This window comes from Alexandromys fortis, unplaced genomic scaffold, assembly GCF_014885135.2.
Source record: "Alexandromys fortis isolate MF-2015 unplaced genomic scaffold, M_Fortis_MF-2015_v1.1 scaffold_269, whole genome shotgun sequence".
Taxonomy (NCBI): Eukaryota; Metazoa; Chordata; class Mammalia; order Rodentia; family Cricetidae; genus Alexandromys; species Alexandromys fortis.
The window spans coordinates 356201-375268 of record NW_026068138.1 but is presented as its reverse complement, the minus strand read 5'-3'; the positions used below and the strand labels follow the sequence as shown (position 1 = coordinate 375268).

Sequence of the window (19068 nt, the reverse complement as noted above, 5' to 3'; positions counted from 1 at the left end):
CCAAAAGAGAGGTGGGGAGGGGAAGGAGGCCTTCAACTGCAGACTTTCATTTCAGGGGCTTTTAGGCTGTTTTACAGCTTCTGGGACGGGGTTCATGTCTACATAATAAAGAGCTATTAACTCAGTCTATCTTGGGGGGGGGGGGGGGTTTGGCAGTAAGTGAAAATTGGACTGAGAGGCAGGAATCACAGCCATCTCTGGCACAGTCCAAGGTGGATGAGAAGGGCTGTCTTTGATCCTTTGCTATTGCTTTGGAAAAGATTTTAAAGGTAAAAATGATCAGCCACCTATCACAGCCCAGCTTTGCTCAGGCCTTAAGAAATAACAATAATTGGGGTGGGGGTATGTGGGTATAGGTGTGAATTGTGAGTGCCTATGTTGTGTGGTACTTCATTTCTGCCAGGTTAACTGAATTTAGACTCAACATGGAAACACGCTTCTAAGTATGTGTAAGGGCGTTTACAGAGAGGCTTAACTGAGAAGGGAAAGCCCACCCTAAATGTGGGCAGCGCGATCCCCTAGGCTGAGACTCGAAGCACGCATCTCTCTTCTTCCTGGCTGTGGGCCCTATGGGAATCAGTAGCCTCCTGCCCCTGCCCCATGCCCTCCCCACCGTGACTGACCATGTCTCTCAAACTGTGAGCCTAAAGGAACCTTTCTCTCCTTATGTGACTTTGTCGAGTATTTTGTCACAGTTAAGTAACTGCTACAGCACTGCGTGTGAGTGTGTATGTGGGGGGCGTGCAGACACACACAAGCACACACACACACACACATATACACAAACACACACACTTTGCTCACTTTATTATTTTATCAGAACCTTAAAAGGACGCAGCCAGGACAGAGTCCTAGCAAAATGATGATAAAATTATCCTGCAATAATCAGGCCCAGCATTCCTGTAATGGAGGTGCCTTGAGAACGTGCAATGACTTCCCTCTGCAGACAGCCCCCGCACCGCAGTGCTCAGGGAGCACCACAATGCCAGGAAGTGCCTACAGGGAGATTAACAGGAGCCATGACAGTGATGAACGGTAGAACACCAAGAATAGGTCCTTTGCAAAGAGAAAGTCCTTGGAAAACTTTGGGGGAAAGGCCCTAGGACACTTAAAAGGTTTGCTTTGTTCTTAGAGTATAACTTCTAACAAGACAATGGAGTGAAGATTAAGAAAGAGATGAGGGGGCAGTGAGAGAAAGAGAGGTAGAGTCAAAGAGAGAATGAAAGAGTGGAGCCAGGGATAGAGTGAGTCCTTACGTGTGTGTGTGTGTGTGTGTGTGTGTGAGAGAGAGAGAGAGAGAGAGAGAGAGAGAGAGAGAGAGAGAGAGAGAGCGCTCAAAGAACAACTTCCAGGAGTCAGTTCTTTCCTTCCATCAAGTAGGACCAGGGGTTCAAACTCAGGCTGTTAGTTTGGCAGCAGGAGCCCCTATCCAGCTCTAAAGCGATTTTCCCCCACAGAAACAAAAGAGCCACCAATCAGAACCATGCCCGTGACACAGTTATGAGGTCCTCACAACGTGACCAGAATGACAACGTACCTCTCAGCTTATACATCTCTCCGTTGGCAGAATACACGACCAGCATGTGGGGAGCTTCGTCACTCAGGGACACGATGGCTCCAGACAAAGACAGGACTCCTCGGGGCTTCTGGTGTTTGCTCTGCTCATTCACAAAATACTGCAGGAGGCCAGCCTCAAAATCCAGCACAAAGTACCTGAACAGAGAGACCACAGCACGTGACTTCTCTCCAGTCAGATCCCCGTCGCGCAGCACAGTAAGAGTGAGACCAAACCAAAAACAACATTGGAGCACCCAATCTACAAAGTCAGAGACCAGAACTCCGCTCAGGACTCGTAAGACAGCACCAACTGTAACAGCAGAGGGGACCCTGGGACCCATCGCGTTCTTAGGAGACCACTGGCTCTCTGCAGTCCAAAAGCTAAGACCCTCAGCAGATGGCAGATGAAGGCCAGCACCTAACTGCCATCCCCACCAGGCAGCAATGCCTGGTGACCTTCCGGTCTGTGGCTGAATAGTTGCATGTAATCATTTCCATGGGGCATGCGTCACGTGGGGTAACTCAAGTCGATGTTCTCAAGCCATGGTTCTCACACTCAGCTCAGAATAAGCTCTCTAAGTCCCCTTGAAGTGAAAGCTGGGTCTTTGTCTACACACACATACACACACACACACACACACACACGGCATTGTTCCCAGGCTCTAACTCCCACCTTACCACTAAGATAAATCTTCCACTCTGAAAGCCGTGTTGTGCTCCGTGGCCATGCTGCGGACCCAGGGATTTCAACACCCTGCTTATCACAGCGCAAGCCAAGTCTGCCTTTTCAAAGGGTTCAGAAATTACTAAGTTCAAGGCAAACCCCAGGATCTTGGGGTAGAGGTTGTATCAGCCACAGAGGGGCTCACATGGAGGGGTTTCTAGGCTGTGTCTGCAGCACTGACTGCCCCCACACACGTGAGTGGGATGCCCAGGGACTCTGAGGCTTGGGAAGTTATCCCACGCCCACGGGTCCACATATTAGCACTTACAAGTAACTGTGGTTATTTAAGAATGAAAAAACTTTTTAATTGATGACTTTTTTTTTCAAACAACAAGTTCTTAGGTGATAACTTGGGAACTTTGTGAGGCACTGTATAAATGACGCTATTTTTCTAGGGCAGAGGGGACAATCTTGTGCCACAGCCCAAGCTAGCCCCAAACTCTCAGCAATCCTCCTACTCCAGACTATCACGTGATGGGTTAGCAGACAGGCACCAAGGGCAGTTCTGGGGATCACACCTGCTAGGTAAGCACTCAGTTGACTGCGTCAGTGCTCAGCCCCTGAGGATCCACTCCCAACCTCACACATGCTAGGCTCATGAGCACTAGGTAAGCCTTCTCCCAACCGCACCAAGCTCTGGCCCCACAAGAGTTGAAACATAAATGCAAAATAAACAGTTTTTACTAAAGAATATTAACCAACTTTTCCTTTCAAGCCAGATGGGCTCTGGGACTCATGAGGTGGAGGCAGGAGGATTGCCTCATATGAGAGGTCAGCTTGGACTATATAATGAGTTCCAGGCCAGCTTGAACTATACTATAAGACTATCTTAAAAATAAATAGGGAGCCTGCCTTTAATCTGTGCATGGGAGGCAGAGGCAGGTGGATCTCTGTGAGTTCGAGGCCAGCTTGGTCTACAAAAGCTAGTTTCAGGACAGACTCCAAAGTGACAGAGAAACCCTATCTCAAAAAAACAAAATATAAAATAAAAACCAAACAAATAAATAAAAAAATTTAAAAATAGGGGCTAGAGAGCTGTCTCTGTAGTTAAGAGCACTGACTGTTCTGGGGGGCCTGAGTCCAAGGCCCAGAACCCATAAATTCTACAACTCTCTGTAACATCAGTTCCAGGTCATCCAGCGCCCTCTTCTGGCTCCTAAGGATACTTCATGCACATGGTACACAGACATGCAGACAAAATACCCACACACGTAAAGTAAATGATCTCAAGGTTAAAGTAAATATATAATAGCCAAGTGTGGCGACATGTATCTTTAATCCCAGCACGTAGGAGGAAGCGGGAAGGTAAGGAGTTAAGGTGAGCAGGAAGGTAAGGCCATCCTCAGCCACACGCTGAATGTGAGTCATCCTAGGTTGCTACAGGAGATCTGTCTCAGGGAGGGAGGGAGGGAGGGAGGGAGGGAAGGAGGGAGGGAAGGAGGGAGGAGAGAGAAAGGAAAGAAGGAAGGAAGGAGGGAGGGAGGGAAGGAGGGAGGAGAGAGAAAGGAAGGAGGGAGGAGGAAATCATATACTTATTTTCTAAATAAAGTTCAAGTGTTTATCTTATCAGAGGGACGGGATGGTGTCTACAGACGTTAAGGGTTTTAGCACAGAGGGACAGCGTGTTCCTTCAGCATGGCCTTCCAAAGTAAAGTCGGCTGGAGACAGACAGATGACAGTCATGCACCCGGACCCAAGGCCATTCCTGACGGTCACAGCTCCTGGGAAGAAAGAAATTAAACTTGGCTTCCCACCGGGTCACGGCTCTGCCAGGTCCAGCCTGGAGCTGCATCTGAAAGTCGGGGCTTTCATTCTGAGGAAAGTGAACCATATTTCTGGATTAGGCTGCATTAGCCAAATAAAACTGCCAGATAAAACTCTAAAGGTCTTAAACAGTTGAAACAAACCTAACCTCTACAACCTGAGAGGGTGAGTGTGTGTGTGTGTGTCTGTATGTCTGTGAGTGTGGGGGTGTATATGTGTGTGCCTCTGTGTGTGTGTATGTATGTTTGTGAGGTGGGGTGTGAGGATGTATATGTGTGAGCATATGTGTGCCTCTGTGTGTGTGTGTGTGTGTGCGTGTGTGTCTGTATGCCTGTGAGTGTGGGGGGGTATATATGGGTGTGTGGGGTGTGAGGGTATATGTGTGTGTATTTTTGAGCTGTAATAAGCAATTTTGCTGCTGTGCAGGTGAACTAAATGGCGTACAGAGACCATTTTCATTTCTAAATTATATTCAGATGATTGCTCTGGGGGAAGAGAAAAAAGTAAGTGGGAGGAGCCAGATCAACCCAAGAAGAAAGCCCCCTTTGTTCTAGTGGCCTGGCTTCTGGAGAGGCCCCGCAGGGCTGGAAGGACTGAGGACATGAATCCATCGCTAACATCCTTAGATGCATCCTGGTGCACACAAACACCAAGTGCATACAGGCCTTCACGCTCCAGCCCATAAACACCTGTGCACATGACACTCACGCCTGTGGTCACACACCCACACACACTCAGACAAACCAAGCCAGGCATGCCTACACAGACACAGCCTCACTCACACCTATCTGGGCACATGCAACCACGCATGTCCACACTCACTCATGGGCAAGTGAATGAACACTCAGAGCCATGATTCCCCTCTTTGCAAAAGTCAAAAAAAAAAAAAAAAAGCTGGCTGGTTTTCTCTGGTGTTCCCATCATCTCTGTGGCCTACAGGTCAATCTGCTTAGGCAGCAACCCCTTCCCAATGTATATATTGCAATCCAAGTAGACTGTAACCTCCTCCCAACGTGCACATTACAGTTCTAAATGCAGACCCTTCTAGTTTCTGTTGCTATAATAAAACACCCGAACCAAAAAGCCAGGTAGGAGAAAGGGCTTGGGTTTGTTCGACTTCTAAGTCCAGGCTAGTCTACCATCAGTCACATCCACAATCTTTGTTTCTGCCACTTCTCCTCTCTGTACAGCTCAGGATATCCTCCCACAGGGGAAGGAGTCTTCCATAGTGGGCTGGGTCCTCTTACAGCAATTAACCATCAAAGACAATCCCAACAGACACACCCACAGGCCAGCCTGATCTGAATAATCTCTCAGGTGAAACTCTTTTATCTTGTGCCAAAGTTAAAATTTAAAACTAACCACCACATGGGAAAAAAACCTTTTCCCCAATGTATACAATACAACCCTAAATATAAACTGAAACCTGGTATGGAATGTCCTTCTGCACATTGCAAAAATGTGTTGTTTTTATTGGTTGATGGATAAAGCTGCTTGGCCTATGGCAGGGCAGAATATACCTAGGTGGGCAATCCAAGCAGAGATAAGGGGAAAAAGAAGGTAGAGTCAGGGAGAAACCAGTGAGCCCCATAGAAACAAGATGTACTAGAGAATGAAGCCATGTGGTGATACACAGATAATCAGAAATGTGTTCATTTATATGTAATAAGCTTGAGCCATTGGCCAAGCAAGTATAATTAATATTAAGCCTCTGAATGATTATTTTATAAGCGGCTGCAGGGACCAGCGGACGGGAGAGAAACAGGTCCACTGGTACCGGGCTAGACAGAGAAATTCATCCAGTTACAGTAACCCCTTCCCAATACGCACATTACAATCCCAAAATCACACCACTAACCCTTTCCCAGTGCTCATACGGCAATCGTAAGGCTGCACCATGCCTGAAGCCAGTGCGCTAACTGTAGTGAGCCTACTTGGTTAACCTACAACGAGGCCACAAGATGGGACTTCAGGGGAGTCTGTGTTCTTTTCTAAGGGAGAGGCCACAGAAACACAGCTGGCAGAGCAGTGACTTCCCTCATTGCAGTGACAAGATACACGGCAAAGGCAATCTCTGTGGCATATTAGTTTAAGACGTGTCACACTGGTTTATGCTGCAGAATATTTGCTCAGTCGTGCAAAGATGTGTGCATTCTTTTATGTTGCATTTATTTAACTCTGTGAAGCTGTGTTACTTTGCCTGCCTAAAGCATCTGATTGGTCTAATAAAGAGCTGAACTGCTGATAGCTAGGCAGGAGAAAGGATAAGCAGGGCTGGCATGCAGAGAGAATAAATAAGACGAGAAATCTTTTTTAAAAGAGAGAAAGAGAAGAGCAAGAAGCAAGAAAAGGAGAGGAGGATGCCAGGGGTCAGCCACCCAGTCACACAGCCAGCCACAGAGTAAGGAGGAAAGGAAAATATATAGAATAAAGAAAGTAAAAAGCACAAAGGCAAAACATAGCTAAAGAGAAAAGGAATAAGTGAAGTTAGAAGCTGGCAGAAACAAGCCCATTATGTAAGAGTAAGTCTCCACGTATTTATTTGGGAGCTGAGTAGTGGGTCCCCCAAAGAGTAAAAAGAAAAAAAAAACCCTACATTTTGTCATTCCCATGTGAGGCCCATATATCATAGCCTTTTTCATACTATACAGAGACAAAAACCTGAGAAAAAATGCAGGGCACTGGCATTCCAGAGTTGAGGGGTTCTATGTAGTCCTCGGTCACCTACCTCCAACCTGGCCTGAGAGCTTCAGGCTTGGCACTCCAAGACCCGAGAAGCAGGCAGAACCGGTTGCGAAAGCTGCGGCAGAGGTCCTAGCTGTGTTGTTTATCAGTTAAGACTCATGCGGTCAAAACAGGCTAAAAGATAAGCAGTTAAAGAGATCCAGACAGAAAAAAAAAAAACTCTAACCAGGTTCCAGTGTGATTAACACGTGTGTAGGCTTAAGGAAAGAAAAGTAGTATGTACAAAAAAATAGTTCATAAATAATAAAATCTTAAAGAAAGAAGTAAAGTAATATAGAAAGGAATAACCCATGTAGGGCTGGGAAATACAGAGCCTGGACCCTGTATGATGCTGTGTTAATTGTGAATTTTTTTAATTCTGATGAGCAAATGACAGCTGTTGGCAGACATAGGACTGTGAACAAGACGGCTTAATTGAACCAACCTAGGTACTTTAGGGCTACCTTAACTTTAAAAAAGAGGACAAAAAATGTGTTATGTTGAGAAGTTATGCTTTTGTTTCCGTGAAAAACCCAAAGGCCATGAATTCATTCCAGGTTAATGGAGGGAGAGCTCCTGAATCTTGGCAGGTGATGTACATCAACAAAGGTTACAGCTGGTTTTCCCAGGACTTAGCCATTGTCTCAATTTTCTTAGGGATGCTTTTGCCCACAGACAACAAGAAGCAGTGTAGAGACCATGATGCCCATATTCCCAAGAAGCAGAGTGGATGGTCTTTGGTTATTTGGTGGGTTATGGATATTTGTTATTATCTAGGGGAATGCAGGACAAAAAGATAACTACTAATCTCAGATATATTGCATTGGCATGGATTTGGGCATATTAATACAAATTTAGAGTTATTTCTGTTATATCATATTTATTTTTCTATTCTTGTTTGGGTATTGTGCTCACTTAAAAGTACAATGTATAATTAAGAAAATGAAGTAGTTAATCTATAATAAAACTTATAGTCACATTAGGTATGTTTTCAGGGTTAAACAGGTAGTTTAGACAGATGATTTTCAAACTCTTCAAGACCTACAGATTATGACATTTAAGATGTTTAATAACCTAAGTTTTTTTTTTCATGACAATGAGACACATTTGCCCCTGGTAGCACCAATTTACTTCATAAAAGGATGATAGGCATCAAAGAAACTCTATATGGAGTTTTTCACTGCGGCAAGGCTAGTTGTTGGCAATAAGCTGGGACACAGGAAAAAGACTGTTGAATTTTGCCGAGACAAATCAGGACAGTCCTTCGAGATTCCTGCTTCACTGAAAAGTCTGCCAGATATTCTAGGTCTGTAGTCTGAAGATTGGATGTCCCAGCATTGCAGAGGAACTTTGGTTGACTAACCAGGCAGCCAGATGTCTGTTATTAGGTAATATTACATCCTTCTAGAGTCTTTGATAGCATTAAAGACTAAATAGAGTTATGTTTTCCTTAGCTATGATAGAAAGTAAATTAGATATAAAAATTTGGAATCACTAAGACAGACAATGGAGTATTTTCTCTGAATTTGCTAAAATAAATGGACTGAATATTGTAAATGTAACTGGATTACTGTTTTTGTTATATATAGTTTTACTATATTAAATTAAAATCCTTTCGTTTTATTTAGAAAAAAGGGGAAATGTTGTGGAATATTAGTTTAAGATGTGCTACATTCATTTGTGCTGTGGAATATTTGTTTAATGATGCAAAGAGGTTTTTAATTCTTTTATGTTGCATTTGTTTAACTTTGTTAAGTTTACTTTGCCTGCCTGAAATGCCTGATTGGTCTAATAAAGAGCTAAATGGCCAATAGCTAGACAGAAGACAGGGATAGCTGGGGTTGCCAGGCAGAGAGAATAAATAAGAGGAGAGATTTTACAAAGAGAAAAGAGTGAAGAGCAAGAAAAGGAAGAGGAGAGGAGGATGCCAGGGGCCAGTCACCCAATCACGCAGCCAGCCACAGAGTAAGAAGGAAAGAAAGATAAATAGAACAAAAAAAGGTAAAAAGTCCATAGGCAAAATGTAGTTAAAGAGGAACAGGATAATTTAAATATTAAAGCTGGCTAGAAACAAGCCTGGTTAAGGCCAGGCATTCATAGGTAAGAATAAGTCTCTGTATGTTTATTTGGGAACTGGGTAGTGGGACCCCAAAGAGTTAAAAAAAAAAAAACTACAGGCAACCGTTTTAGTTCTCAGTCCATTATGATGGGGGGGGGGGGCATGGCTACAGGGCTGTGAGGCAGCTGGTCACATTGCTCCCACAGCCAGAATAGGGTAGACAGATGAACGCTGGTGCTCAGCTCAGTTTCCCTTCTTTCTTCCATTTAGGGCCCTAGCTCATGTGAATGGTGGGACCTACATTCAAGGTGGGTTCTCCCTCCTCAGTGAGGCCTTTCTGCAGACTCCCACAGAGACAGGCCCCGAGGTGTGTCGTCTAAGTGATTCAAAACCCCGTCCCACTGAGCATCAGGATTAACCAGCGCATGGGGCTTCACGCTCAGCCTCAGGGTGGGCAGCTGTACTTGGGCTCTTTCTCCTGGGTCTGTGTGGGTCACATGTTCTGGGTACATAGATTCACCTTATGGTTAAAGAGCCCAAAAAAGTTCAGCAAGGTTTGGAAGAAGACGGTTCTAGTTCCACGGCCAAGGATTCACTCGATTTGTTGTCTTTTCTTTTTTCTCCTAGAACAGGTTCTCATGTAGCCCAGGATAGCCTGAAAATCACTATGTAGCTAAGGATAGCCTTGAGAAGTTTCTGATCTTCCAACTCCAGAATGCTAGACAGGTGTGTGCTATCACACCTGGTTTATGCACACCAGGGACTGAACTCGGGGATTAGTACACGCTGGGCAAGCACTCTACCAACTGGCTCACAGTCTTGGCCCTCCACTTCTTTTTTTATTTAATGATTATCATCATTGTCATCTTCACTATTTGTGTGTGTGTGTGTGTGTCTGCACACACGCACACACACGTGCACACAGGCACCAACAGCATTCATGCAGTGGTCACAAGGCAGCTTTTGAGAATCAGTTCTCTCCATCATGTGGGCCCTGGGGACTGAACTCAGATCTTCGGGGTTGTGTGGCCGATGCTATTCCCACTGATCCACCCCAACAGCATTCGGGTCTCAAAAATGATTTTCTGAGCACCTATTATGTCCCAGTTTTCCTGCGGGGGTGTGGAGAGGTAAGAGAGCGGGTGACAGCCACTGAAATAACACCGAGACTCCAGCTGTGGCACTGTCTCACGGCAGAAGCGAGTCAATTAGTCGGCTGTAACTCGTAAGAGGCTCCCAGGGCTGAGGAACTGAGGTCTGGGGATGAGGAAACAGAACTGAAGAGACGGTGGTACAATGTTGACATGGACTTGAGCAAGGCGAAGGGAAGAGGGGGGTGACCCCACGGTACCTGGAATAGGAGCCGTCTTCACATTAAGAGGCCTCAGCAGAGGGTGGCAAGCAGGTTACCCACAGTATGAGAAAAGGCTGGGGGAGACCTTGTCAAGCAGGGAGGGACAGGGTTGCCTACTACAGGGGCTCCATCTTTCCCAGCACGGACTAGGAAGGTGAACCAGCCCTGACCCCCAGAGTGTCAGCTGCACACCCAGCTGAGACTGTCCTAAGCACCAAGTCTGGCCGTTCCCATGACTGTCCTGCTATGCTAATAGTTCACCCAGGCAGGCCAACAGAAAAGGCATTGTGCTCTCTGCAGAGAGAGACAAGCCTGTGCACCTGGGAACACTGTCAATTAAAGCAGCAAAGATGCCCCACAGGTGCACAGTGAGGACAAAGGCCTCCCGAGCTGGAGGCTTCAACCACAGACTAGTCAGGGATCTAACCACAAGACTCATGAGGGAGGGAACTGCACACTCTCCTGGGTTCCCCCACATCTGGGCACAGAGGCAGCAGAAGCCAGAGCAGGCCCCAGCCACCCACACACTTTAGAGCTGTCGGAAGACTGACAGAGTCAAAGCCAGGGCAGACACAAAAGCAACCCATAGTCGAGTATGGCCTTCCAACAGGCAGGACTGCAACAGAGCCTCTGGGTAAAGGGTACTGTTGCAGTCTCTGAGGGGTACTGCCGCACAGTCTCTGAGGGGTACTGCCGCACAGTCTCTGAGGGGTACTGACGCACAGTCTCTGAGGGGTACTGACGCACAGTCTCTGAGGGGTACTGACGCACAGTCTCTGAGGGGTACTGCCGCACAGTCTCTGAGGGGTACTGCTGCACAGTCTCTGAGGGGTACTGCCGCATAGTCTCTGACGGACCCAGCAAATCATAGGAACACGCAGCCAGAGCATGGACAGAATTTCACCTCAGAGGTACAACAGGAAGCCAGCTGCCAACTGTAATCTAAGCATCTGGGAGGCTGAGACAGGAAGATGGAAGTTTAAGATGAGCAGCAAGTTTGAGACCAGCCTGGGCTATATAGTAAAATCTTATTTTTTTTTTTTTTTTGGTTGTGAGCCTAGCCTTTAATGGCTGAGCCATCTCTCCAGCCCGTAAGATCTTATTTTTAAGGAAGAAAAAGTCAGAACCAGGCAGAAGATCCCATTTTGCTAACCAAGATAAAATGGTTAACAATACATCATTTCCTTTTGGATTGTTATAATAAGATGCCTTAAGGGAGGAAGGAAAGGTTTGCTTGGGCTCATTGAGGGGATTCAGTCTGTTGTGACCGGGGAGACACGATGGCAGACGCATGGGGCAGTTGGTCACATCATGTCAGTAGTGCAGAAGCAGAAAGATAAACTCTGGTGCTCAGCTCGCTTTTCCTCTTTATTCATCCTGGGACCCCAGCCTATGGATGGTCCCGCCCACATCAGGATGGGTCTCTCTCCGCAGTTAAACCTCTCTGGAACATGCTCAGACACACCAAGGTGGGTGGTTCCTGAGTGATTCCAGCCCAGTGAGGTTGACAGTTGTGTTGCGTGGTTTTAATTATAAACATGGCAAAACCTAGAATCAACAGGAGTATCTCAGTGAGCAACTGTCCAGGTTAGGTTGGCCTGTGGGCATGTCTGGAGGAGACTGTCTTGATTCCTTTAACAGAGGTGAGAAGACCCAGCCTGTAAGTGGGCATCGCCGTTCCCGATGCTCCTGGGCTATGGCAGAGAAAGCTGGCGGGTGTCACTAGGGCTTGCAGGCGTCCCTCCCTGCTCTTAACTGCAGCTGTGATACGTCTAGCTGTTTGACATTCCCACTACCCAGGCTTCCCAGCCATGGTGGACTGTAAGCCTAAACCAGGAGCTTAAATAAACCGTTTCTTCCCTAGGTTGTATTTTTACCAAGCTATAGGATCACAGCAGCAGAAACTAAACTGGGGTGTAGATGAAACACCACACAATTATACGAGAGGAGACTAGTCGTTAGCAGAATGCAAATGAAAGCCACAGTGAGCCCCATTTCACACACACTTGCAATGCCGACAATAAACTCACACAATAGCAAGCAATGAGGATGTGGGAATCTGCATCCTTCCTGCAGAGCTGAGAGGAAAGTGAACACTTGCTGGGGAAGCACAGCCAGGCGTGCCTAGCGGAATGGAACACTACTCCACCTAAGAAGTTGGAGCGAACACGCAGAGCGGTGGCCCTTAGAGCAGACAAGAACCGGAACCCGTCAACTGGTGGGCAGATGAAAATGACGGACGTCTACTATGGGACACCATTCAGCAATCAGAATGAAATGAATCAGGCTACAACAGGTATGAGATCAAAAGGACGTGAGGCTTAAGCAGCCGGAGGCAACAGAAGACATGTGGTCAGATTCTGTTTGTGGGAAACGTCCAGACAAGGGAAGAGAGGCTCGGATGAATCATAGCTGCTGGGGGCTGAGGGTGGTGTTGGAACTAAAGATGACAATAAATTCCCAGCAGCCGTGTTTAATATACAATTCTGCAGAAAGGAATGCCAGTGTGGAGAAAAAAGCAGAAAGAGCTGACATGTTGACTTGGGACAAGACCGTGGTTTATGAAGTCCCTGGATCATGAGAAATTTCTGACCTCTCTTCCATGGGCCAGGATGTCCACCTTCCCTAATTCCCCACCTGTTGATTTAGGACAAAAATTTTACCTGCCAATCGCTTGGGGCTTGAGACTGTCCCCTTCTCTGATCAAGGGTTTGTCCCGTAGTGTAGCAGACACATGTAACTTTCCAATTCCCAGAGTTCTGAGGCAAGCAAGGGGCAACACCATGGGGGAGGGGGGGCTGGGGTCTCCTTCCTGCTCACCCGTGACTCTATTCTTAAGGCGCCTCATGCTGAAAATGTGAGAACAGTATGAACTGCAAAGGTGTGTGTGTGTGTGTGTGTGTGTGTGTGTGTGTGTGTGTGAGAGAGAGAGAGAGAGAGAGAGAGAGAGAGAGAGAGAGAGAGAGAGAGAGAGAGAATGAATGAATGTGTATGTTATGGGATATTTGACCAAACTCTGAAACTCCAAGACTGTGTTAATAAAATTAACCTCAGACCAGGGGAGGAGCCAGCAACTAATTGACAGGAATTAGCCATAGAGAGGACAGAGGAGCCAGGAAGACGGATAGAGAGACACACAGAAAGGAGTAGAGAGGGACTTAAGAGTTTCACAGTCTTTTTGGCTTGGGACAAGTAGGAGATGCTCTCTTGCTGGGTCTCCAGCCCAAAAGGGAGATCAGCCAGTCACTTCTTGACTTCTCTGATCTGTCAGGTTTTCACCCCAACAGCTGACTCCCGAGTCTTTATGGATAGGTAGAATGATAGAGACTAGTTAAAACCTACATTTGGCAGCCACAGTTGAGCTGATGACAAGGGACCAGAAACCACGCCAGGAAGGAGGGAAGTGGGGAGGAGTAGGTTTGAACACACTCCAAAACATCCAAAAGAGAGGTAGACAGGAGAAATAAAGATGGGAGCCAGGAAAAGGCAGAGAGCCTGTGAGAAGGGTGTGCCCCACTCTCACTTCGAGGAGCAGAAATGTTGGCATGCTGACACAGTTAAGAACCGCCAGCAGGTAACTTGACCACTGAAGCCAGGTGTGGCAGAGGCAGGCCTACTACCCACTAAGCATCCACTTTCTCTTCTCTCTCCAACTAACAGAACATAAAGGTGCTGCCACGGTGCTCGCCCAAGCACAGGGGCCCTGGTAGCCATGGAATGAGCCTCTGGAAGCATGAGTCAAGAACAATCCTTCCTCCTTCAGCTGTCGTCTCTGTCATCTACTCAGAATGACACAGGATTAACAGCGCTGCATGAAGCCAACAGGTCCTTCCTCCTGGGCCAATGGGGACAGCTTTACATTTTTTTCAGATTTATTTTATATCACATGTATGAGTGTTTTGCTTGCATACATGTCATGTGCCATGTGCATCCCTGTGCTCACAGAGGTCAGAATAGAGCGTCAGATCCCCAGAAGTGTCGTTACAGGTGGTTGTAAGCTACCACGTGAGTGCTGGAAACTAAACCTGGGTCCTTTGCGAGAGCAGCAAGCGCCCTGAATTACCCATCCAATTCTCCAGCCTGGGAATGTCTTTAACACAAGGAATTATAATGCTCACTACTTCCCCCAACAACTGGGTACCTGCACTTGCCCAGTGTTGAACTGGTGACTCTGTTTCTGCTCTCAAAACCTGACAGAAACAGTGTCTGAAAGATTACAGAGTGGTCCACAGTGAGCTGAAGCACCCACTGTACAGAAACTACCAACATCTATGGGAAATGTGGTATGGAACCAAACCTGTGGTTCCTCTGAGGGAGGGGAATGGTACGTGATAGCTCTGGTCCTTGCTTCAGCACGGAGATTGGTAATTTAGTCACTGACTGATAATTGATAATCAGCACACTGACTGATAATAAACCACATGCGTGCCAAATCCACGTGCCCAGCACTGGAAATAACGGCAGTGCACCCACCACTTCCTACATATGAAAGTCATAATAAGGCTATATTAATTTTAAGAAACTCAGGCCAATGACCAGATGACAGCTATATGACCAATCACTCACCAATCAGAAAGTGTCTAAACCCCAGCATCCTCTTAGAAACCCAGACAACTGCCATCATACTGAAAATCCCTTATAGAAGAAAAGACTATTGTCACATGGGTTTTCAGATGTCTTGAAAAACAACAACCACTCCCAAAAGACTGTGGATCAGAAGTCGGCATCAATCAGAAGTCCTCCTCAAACGCTCTCACCACAGGTTTGGAGACAAGGTCACTCACTGAGCCTGGGGCTCCCTGATGGGCTAGGCTGGTTGGCAAGTAAGCCCCTTCCAGCACCAGGGTGCCTGGCTTTTCACGTGAGTGGCGGGGTTGTTGTTTCTTTAGCTGGTGTATCTAGAGTTGGGGCATCATGCCAGTGCCAGACTGTGGAAAACAACAGCGAGTGCAGAGAAAAATAAAAACAGCCAGTAATTCTTGCCTCGCCTTATGATGTAGAAGGTAGGTACCATGGCCGCCCGTTTGGCAACATGAGGAAACCCAGGCACAGAGAGGCTGACTAACTCCCTCGTTTTAGAACTAAGCCAGAGCAGGTGTGATCTGTGGGCAGGAGGTGAAGCTCAGTGCAGCTTGCCTAGCATGGGCGACACCCTGTGCTCAATCTCCACCACCAACAAAAACACACAAGGACGAAGCAGATGTAGCCAAGTACCCAGGCTGCCCTCCCCGTCCTTAAACCACAATGCTTTCCTCAGAGAGAAAAGTCAGGGGAACTTCCACCTTAGGACACAGCGTCTCAACTTCAAAAAAAAGGTTTTAATTTTGATTTTATATATTTGGATGTTTTGCCTGCATGCAAGCCTGGGTACCACATGCATGAAGTGTCCACAGAAGCCAGAAGGGGGCATCAGATCCCTGGACCTGGCAGATGATTAGAAGGCTCCATGTGGGTGCTGGGAACTGAACAGGAGTCCTCTGGAAGAACAGCCAGCACTGAGCCATCTCTCCATGACCCCCAATTATTTTTTAAAATTTTATTTGTGTGTGTGCGTGTGTGTGTGAATGTGTGTGTGTGTGTGAATGTGTGGATATGTGCATGACTGCAGCTGCCTGTGGAGAAGAGACATCCGATGCCCTGGAGCTGAGGTTACAGGTGGCTCTGAGCTCCCTGAAATGGGGTCCTCTGCAAGGATAGTATGAATTCTTAGCCAATTAGGCCATCTCTACACACACGGGGGGCGGGGGTGGAATTTTAATGCAGGGGGGTGAAAAGGAGGAAACACTGATCAAGAAATAGATCAAACATACAGACAGGAATTCAAAGGCAGAGAGGGTCCTGCTGGATCCCGTGACCCAAGGGTACCCAAGAATCTCAAGAATCCCTAGCTGCAAGCATCAGCTTAGAAGGAAAGGGGAGAGGACAGAAGGGGGAAACACAAACTAATGAGGGAAACACAAAACCCCGGGAGCTGCAGGGGGTCACCAGCTTCGCTGGACCTAGAATCACCTAGAAGACACTTCCGGGCGCAGCTATGAAGGCGTTTCCAGGGAGGTTTAACAGAGACGGGAAGTGTGCCCCTGACTGCAGAGCTGTCTCGCGCTCCTGCTCGAATGCCTCTGCCATCATGGTGGACAGCACCTTCAGTCTGTAAGCCAAGATAAGCCTTCCTCAAGTTGCTTTTGGGGGTATTTTGTCACCCAGTACTCGCGGCACCCTCCTTTCCTCTCTCAGCCTCTCCCGTCGCTCCCTCTGGAGGGTTCCTCGCCCAGTGTTCCTTTTATTGCTCAGTTTCTGCTGCCCAGCGAGACCCACACCTCCCAGGCTGGCAGGGAACCAAAGCACTCAGCAGAAGTCTAACAGCCACCCAGTCAGCAGTCTCAGGCCGGCAGGGCAGGCCAGGCCAAGCGGGCAATTAGTCCTGGGCACTAATGCACCAAGAAGTCAGCGTGATCTATGGGCAATCAGACCGGGCTACCTCAGAAGGCTCTAGAACAAATACAGTTTCCAACTGAAATCCCCTGGCTGACTGGCTGGCTGGCTGATTGGCTGGCTTCAGTTGGCATCTAATTAAACGAACCTGGAAGAACAAAGGAGAACCTACCACGTACTAGATTGAAATCTCCATGTCCCTACAGCACGAATGGGGGCATGGCGTGGCCTGTGGGGCGCACACCGAGTCACATAGCAGTTGCTTGGGTCTTCCCAGGACAACTGAGGACACACAATGCACTCTCCAAGGAACACATAATCCCAAAGAGAGGACGGATGGCCTCTTGGACCAGAATTCCCACCAGCTGAACTCAAAGGCCACTGTATGGAAGCCATTCCCAGCTAAGTCTGAACTTGTCACAGTCTATACCTAGAGAAACAGCTGTGTTTATAACCCCTGAACTCAGAAGAAAGGTGCAGCATCCCCTGCTTCCTGGGATTCGGGGACGGGGCAGCAGTGTGATAATGGGTAGAACTCTCAGTTTTGAGGTTTATTGTAATAAATATTTCTTAAACCAGAGAATTGCTATAAATATTAAAAGATATTAGGAGTGGTTTGGCACAAAGGGAGCTGGGATGGAAAGCCCATCAGTAAGGCTGGATTAATTGGGAAGATACGGCCATGGGCAGTCATGATAGGACCCTGAGCGGGGAGAACAGGACTTCAGGTCCAAAGGAGAACTACACGAATAGAGTGATCGTGGATAGCAGGGCTGGTCCCCTTCAGCTCCAAAGACAAAAAAATTCCTTGTTCTTAGAGCTTCCTAGAGAGGAAGAAGGGCTTCATAACAGGGCGAGCCAGTCTATGTCAGGCGAGGGCAGAAGACAGAACTCAAAGAGCTGGCTGCTCCAGGGATTGGGGACGTGGCTAGTGCGGGCTCCAGGTTGGGGGCGTGGCTCTGGACTCAGCTGCAATCCCAAGGCAGGCTTGCTGATCCACACCGTCCAGAAGCAGGGGGGAGGAGTGGGCTGAGTTCTGAAAGAGAATGGTCTCTAACCTAACATCAGACTCACACACCAAACAAAGACACGAGCAACAAAGGCACTGGTGATGAATCTATCCCTGCACAGCACGGGAGCTTCAAGGACACGAGCTAGGTCAGTGTTTGAAAAATGCTTAGAAGCCTCAGCACTCAGCAAGCACAATGCATCACCCACCAAATCATATAAAGTAAGAAACCCTAACGATTGTGGTAGCTGGCCTATTTATGCAGGGGCACAGGCTGTAATGACGCTCTGTAGATACAAGCTGCGACTCCTGTTTCTCAAGACACACACAGTGAGTGACATCAGGCTTATCCGTGTGTCAGGGAGCACGTGGCGTTCCATAATGGGAGCCATTTTCGTGGCATTGGTGATGATCCTTCCATGTAGCAGAGACTGAGGCACACAGAGAGATTAGCAAATATCACCACATTGCAAGCCCTTTGATAGCTTCCAAATCTGGTTTGGAGGTTGCGTCACTCCATCTCTGGAGAAAATATCTAAGGCTTCTTAGCAAGAGAGACGGGAAAAGGCTCTCGTCGAAGCCTGTCAATTGAATAACCCCTGACTAGCCGAATCACCTCAAGCAAAGGGAAACTCCACAGAAAGACAAGGCTAAGGGGGTGGGCATGCCGACACTCACCTGTCTCTCCAGCACTGAGACAAGAGGAGGAGGGGTTCAAGGCCAGTATCTGGAGAGAGGGCTCATGGTATGGGAGGTCCTTCTGTCTGTGTGTTGCTTTTCTTGGTTAATGAATAAAGGAATTGCCTTGGCCTGTTGATAGGGCAGAACTTAGGTAGGTGCAGAGAACTGAACTGAATGCTGGGAGAAAGAAGGGCAGAGTCAGGGAGATGCCATGGATCCGGTGCTTTGCTGGTAAGCCACTGTCACATGGCAGTATACAGATGAATAAAAACGGGTTAGCTAATGGGTCAAGCAGTGTTTTAATGAATATGGTTTGTGTGATTATTTCGGTTCTGGGCAGCCAGGACAAATAAGCGGCCTTCCTGTTACAGGCTTGAGATCAGTTTCATCCCTGAAGACCTGAGATCCACACCTAGAACTTAGGTTCAAAAGAAACAAACAGGCACAAGGTGGCATTTGTGTTCTCAGTGTTGGGGAGGCAGAGGTAAGAGGATTCCTGGGGCTCTCTGGCCAATCAGTCACCTAGAGAAGTCAGTGAGCCCAGGTCAACGAGAGACCCTGACTCAAACAAAGCAAGGTGGCAGTTCCTAAATAATGACACCCTAAATTGTCCTCTGAACTCTACACATATATGCACAGACAGACACACAGACAGAAAGTCAATCTCTCCCCCACCTCATCCCCTCACACACACAAAGAGTTTAAGACCAGGGAGACTCCCATCGAGAGAGAGGGGGGGGGAGGGGAGGGGGGGAGGGGAGGGG

At 47.5% G+C, this 19068-nt stretch overlaps 1 protein-coding gene across 2 annotated transcripts in view; it reads right to left on the bottom strand.

Moving 5' to 3' along the window:
- Osbpl10 (oxysterol binding protein like 10) overlaps positions 1-19068 on the bottom strand; it is a 229427-nt gene that overhangs the window by 149380 nt on the left and 60979 nt on the right. For both annotated transcript variants that reach the window (XM_050126557.1, XM_050126559.1), the window contains exon 2: positions 1538-1713. In XM_050126557.1, coding sequence (XP_049982514.1) covers positions 1538-1713 — 176 coding nt within the window. The remainder of the gene's footprint in view (positions 1-1537; positions 1714-19068) is intronic.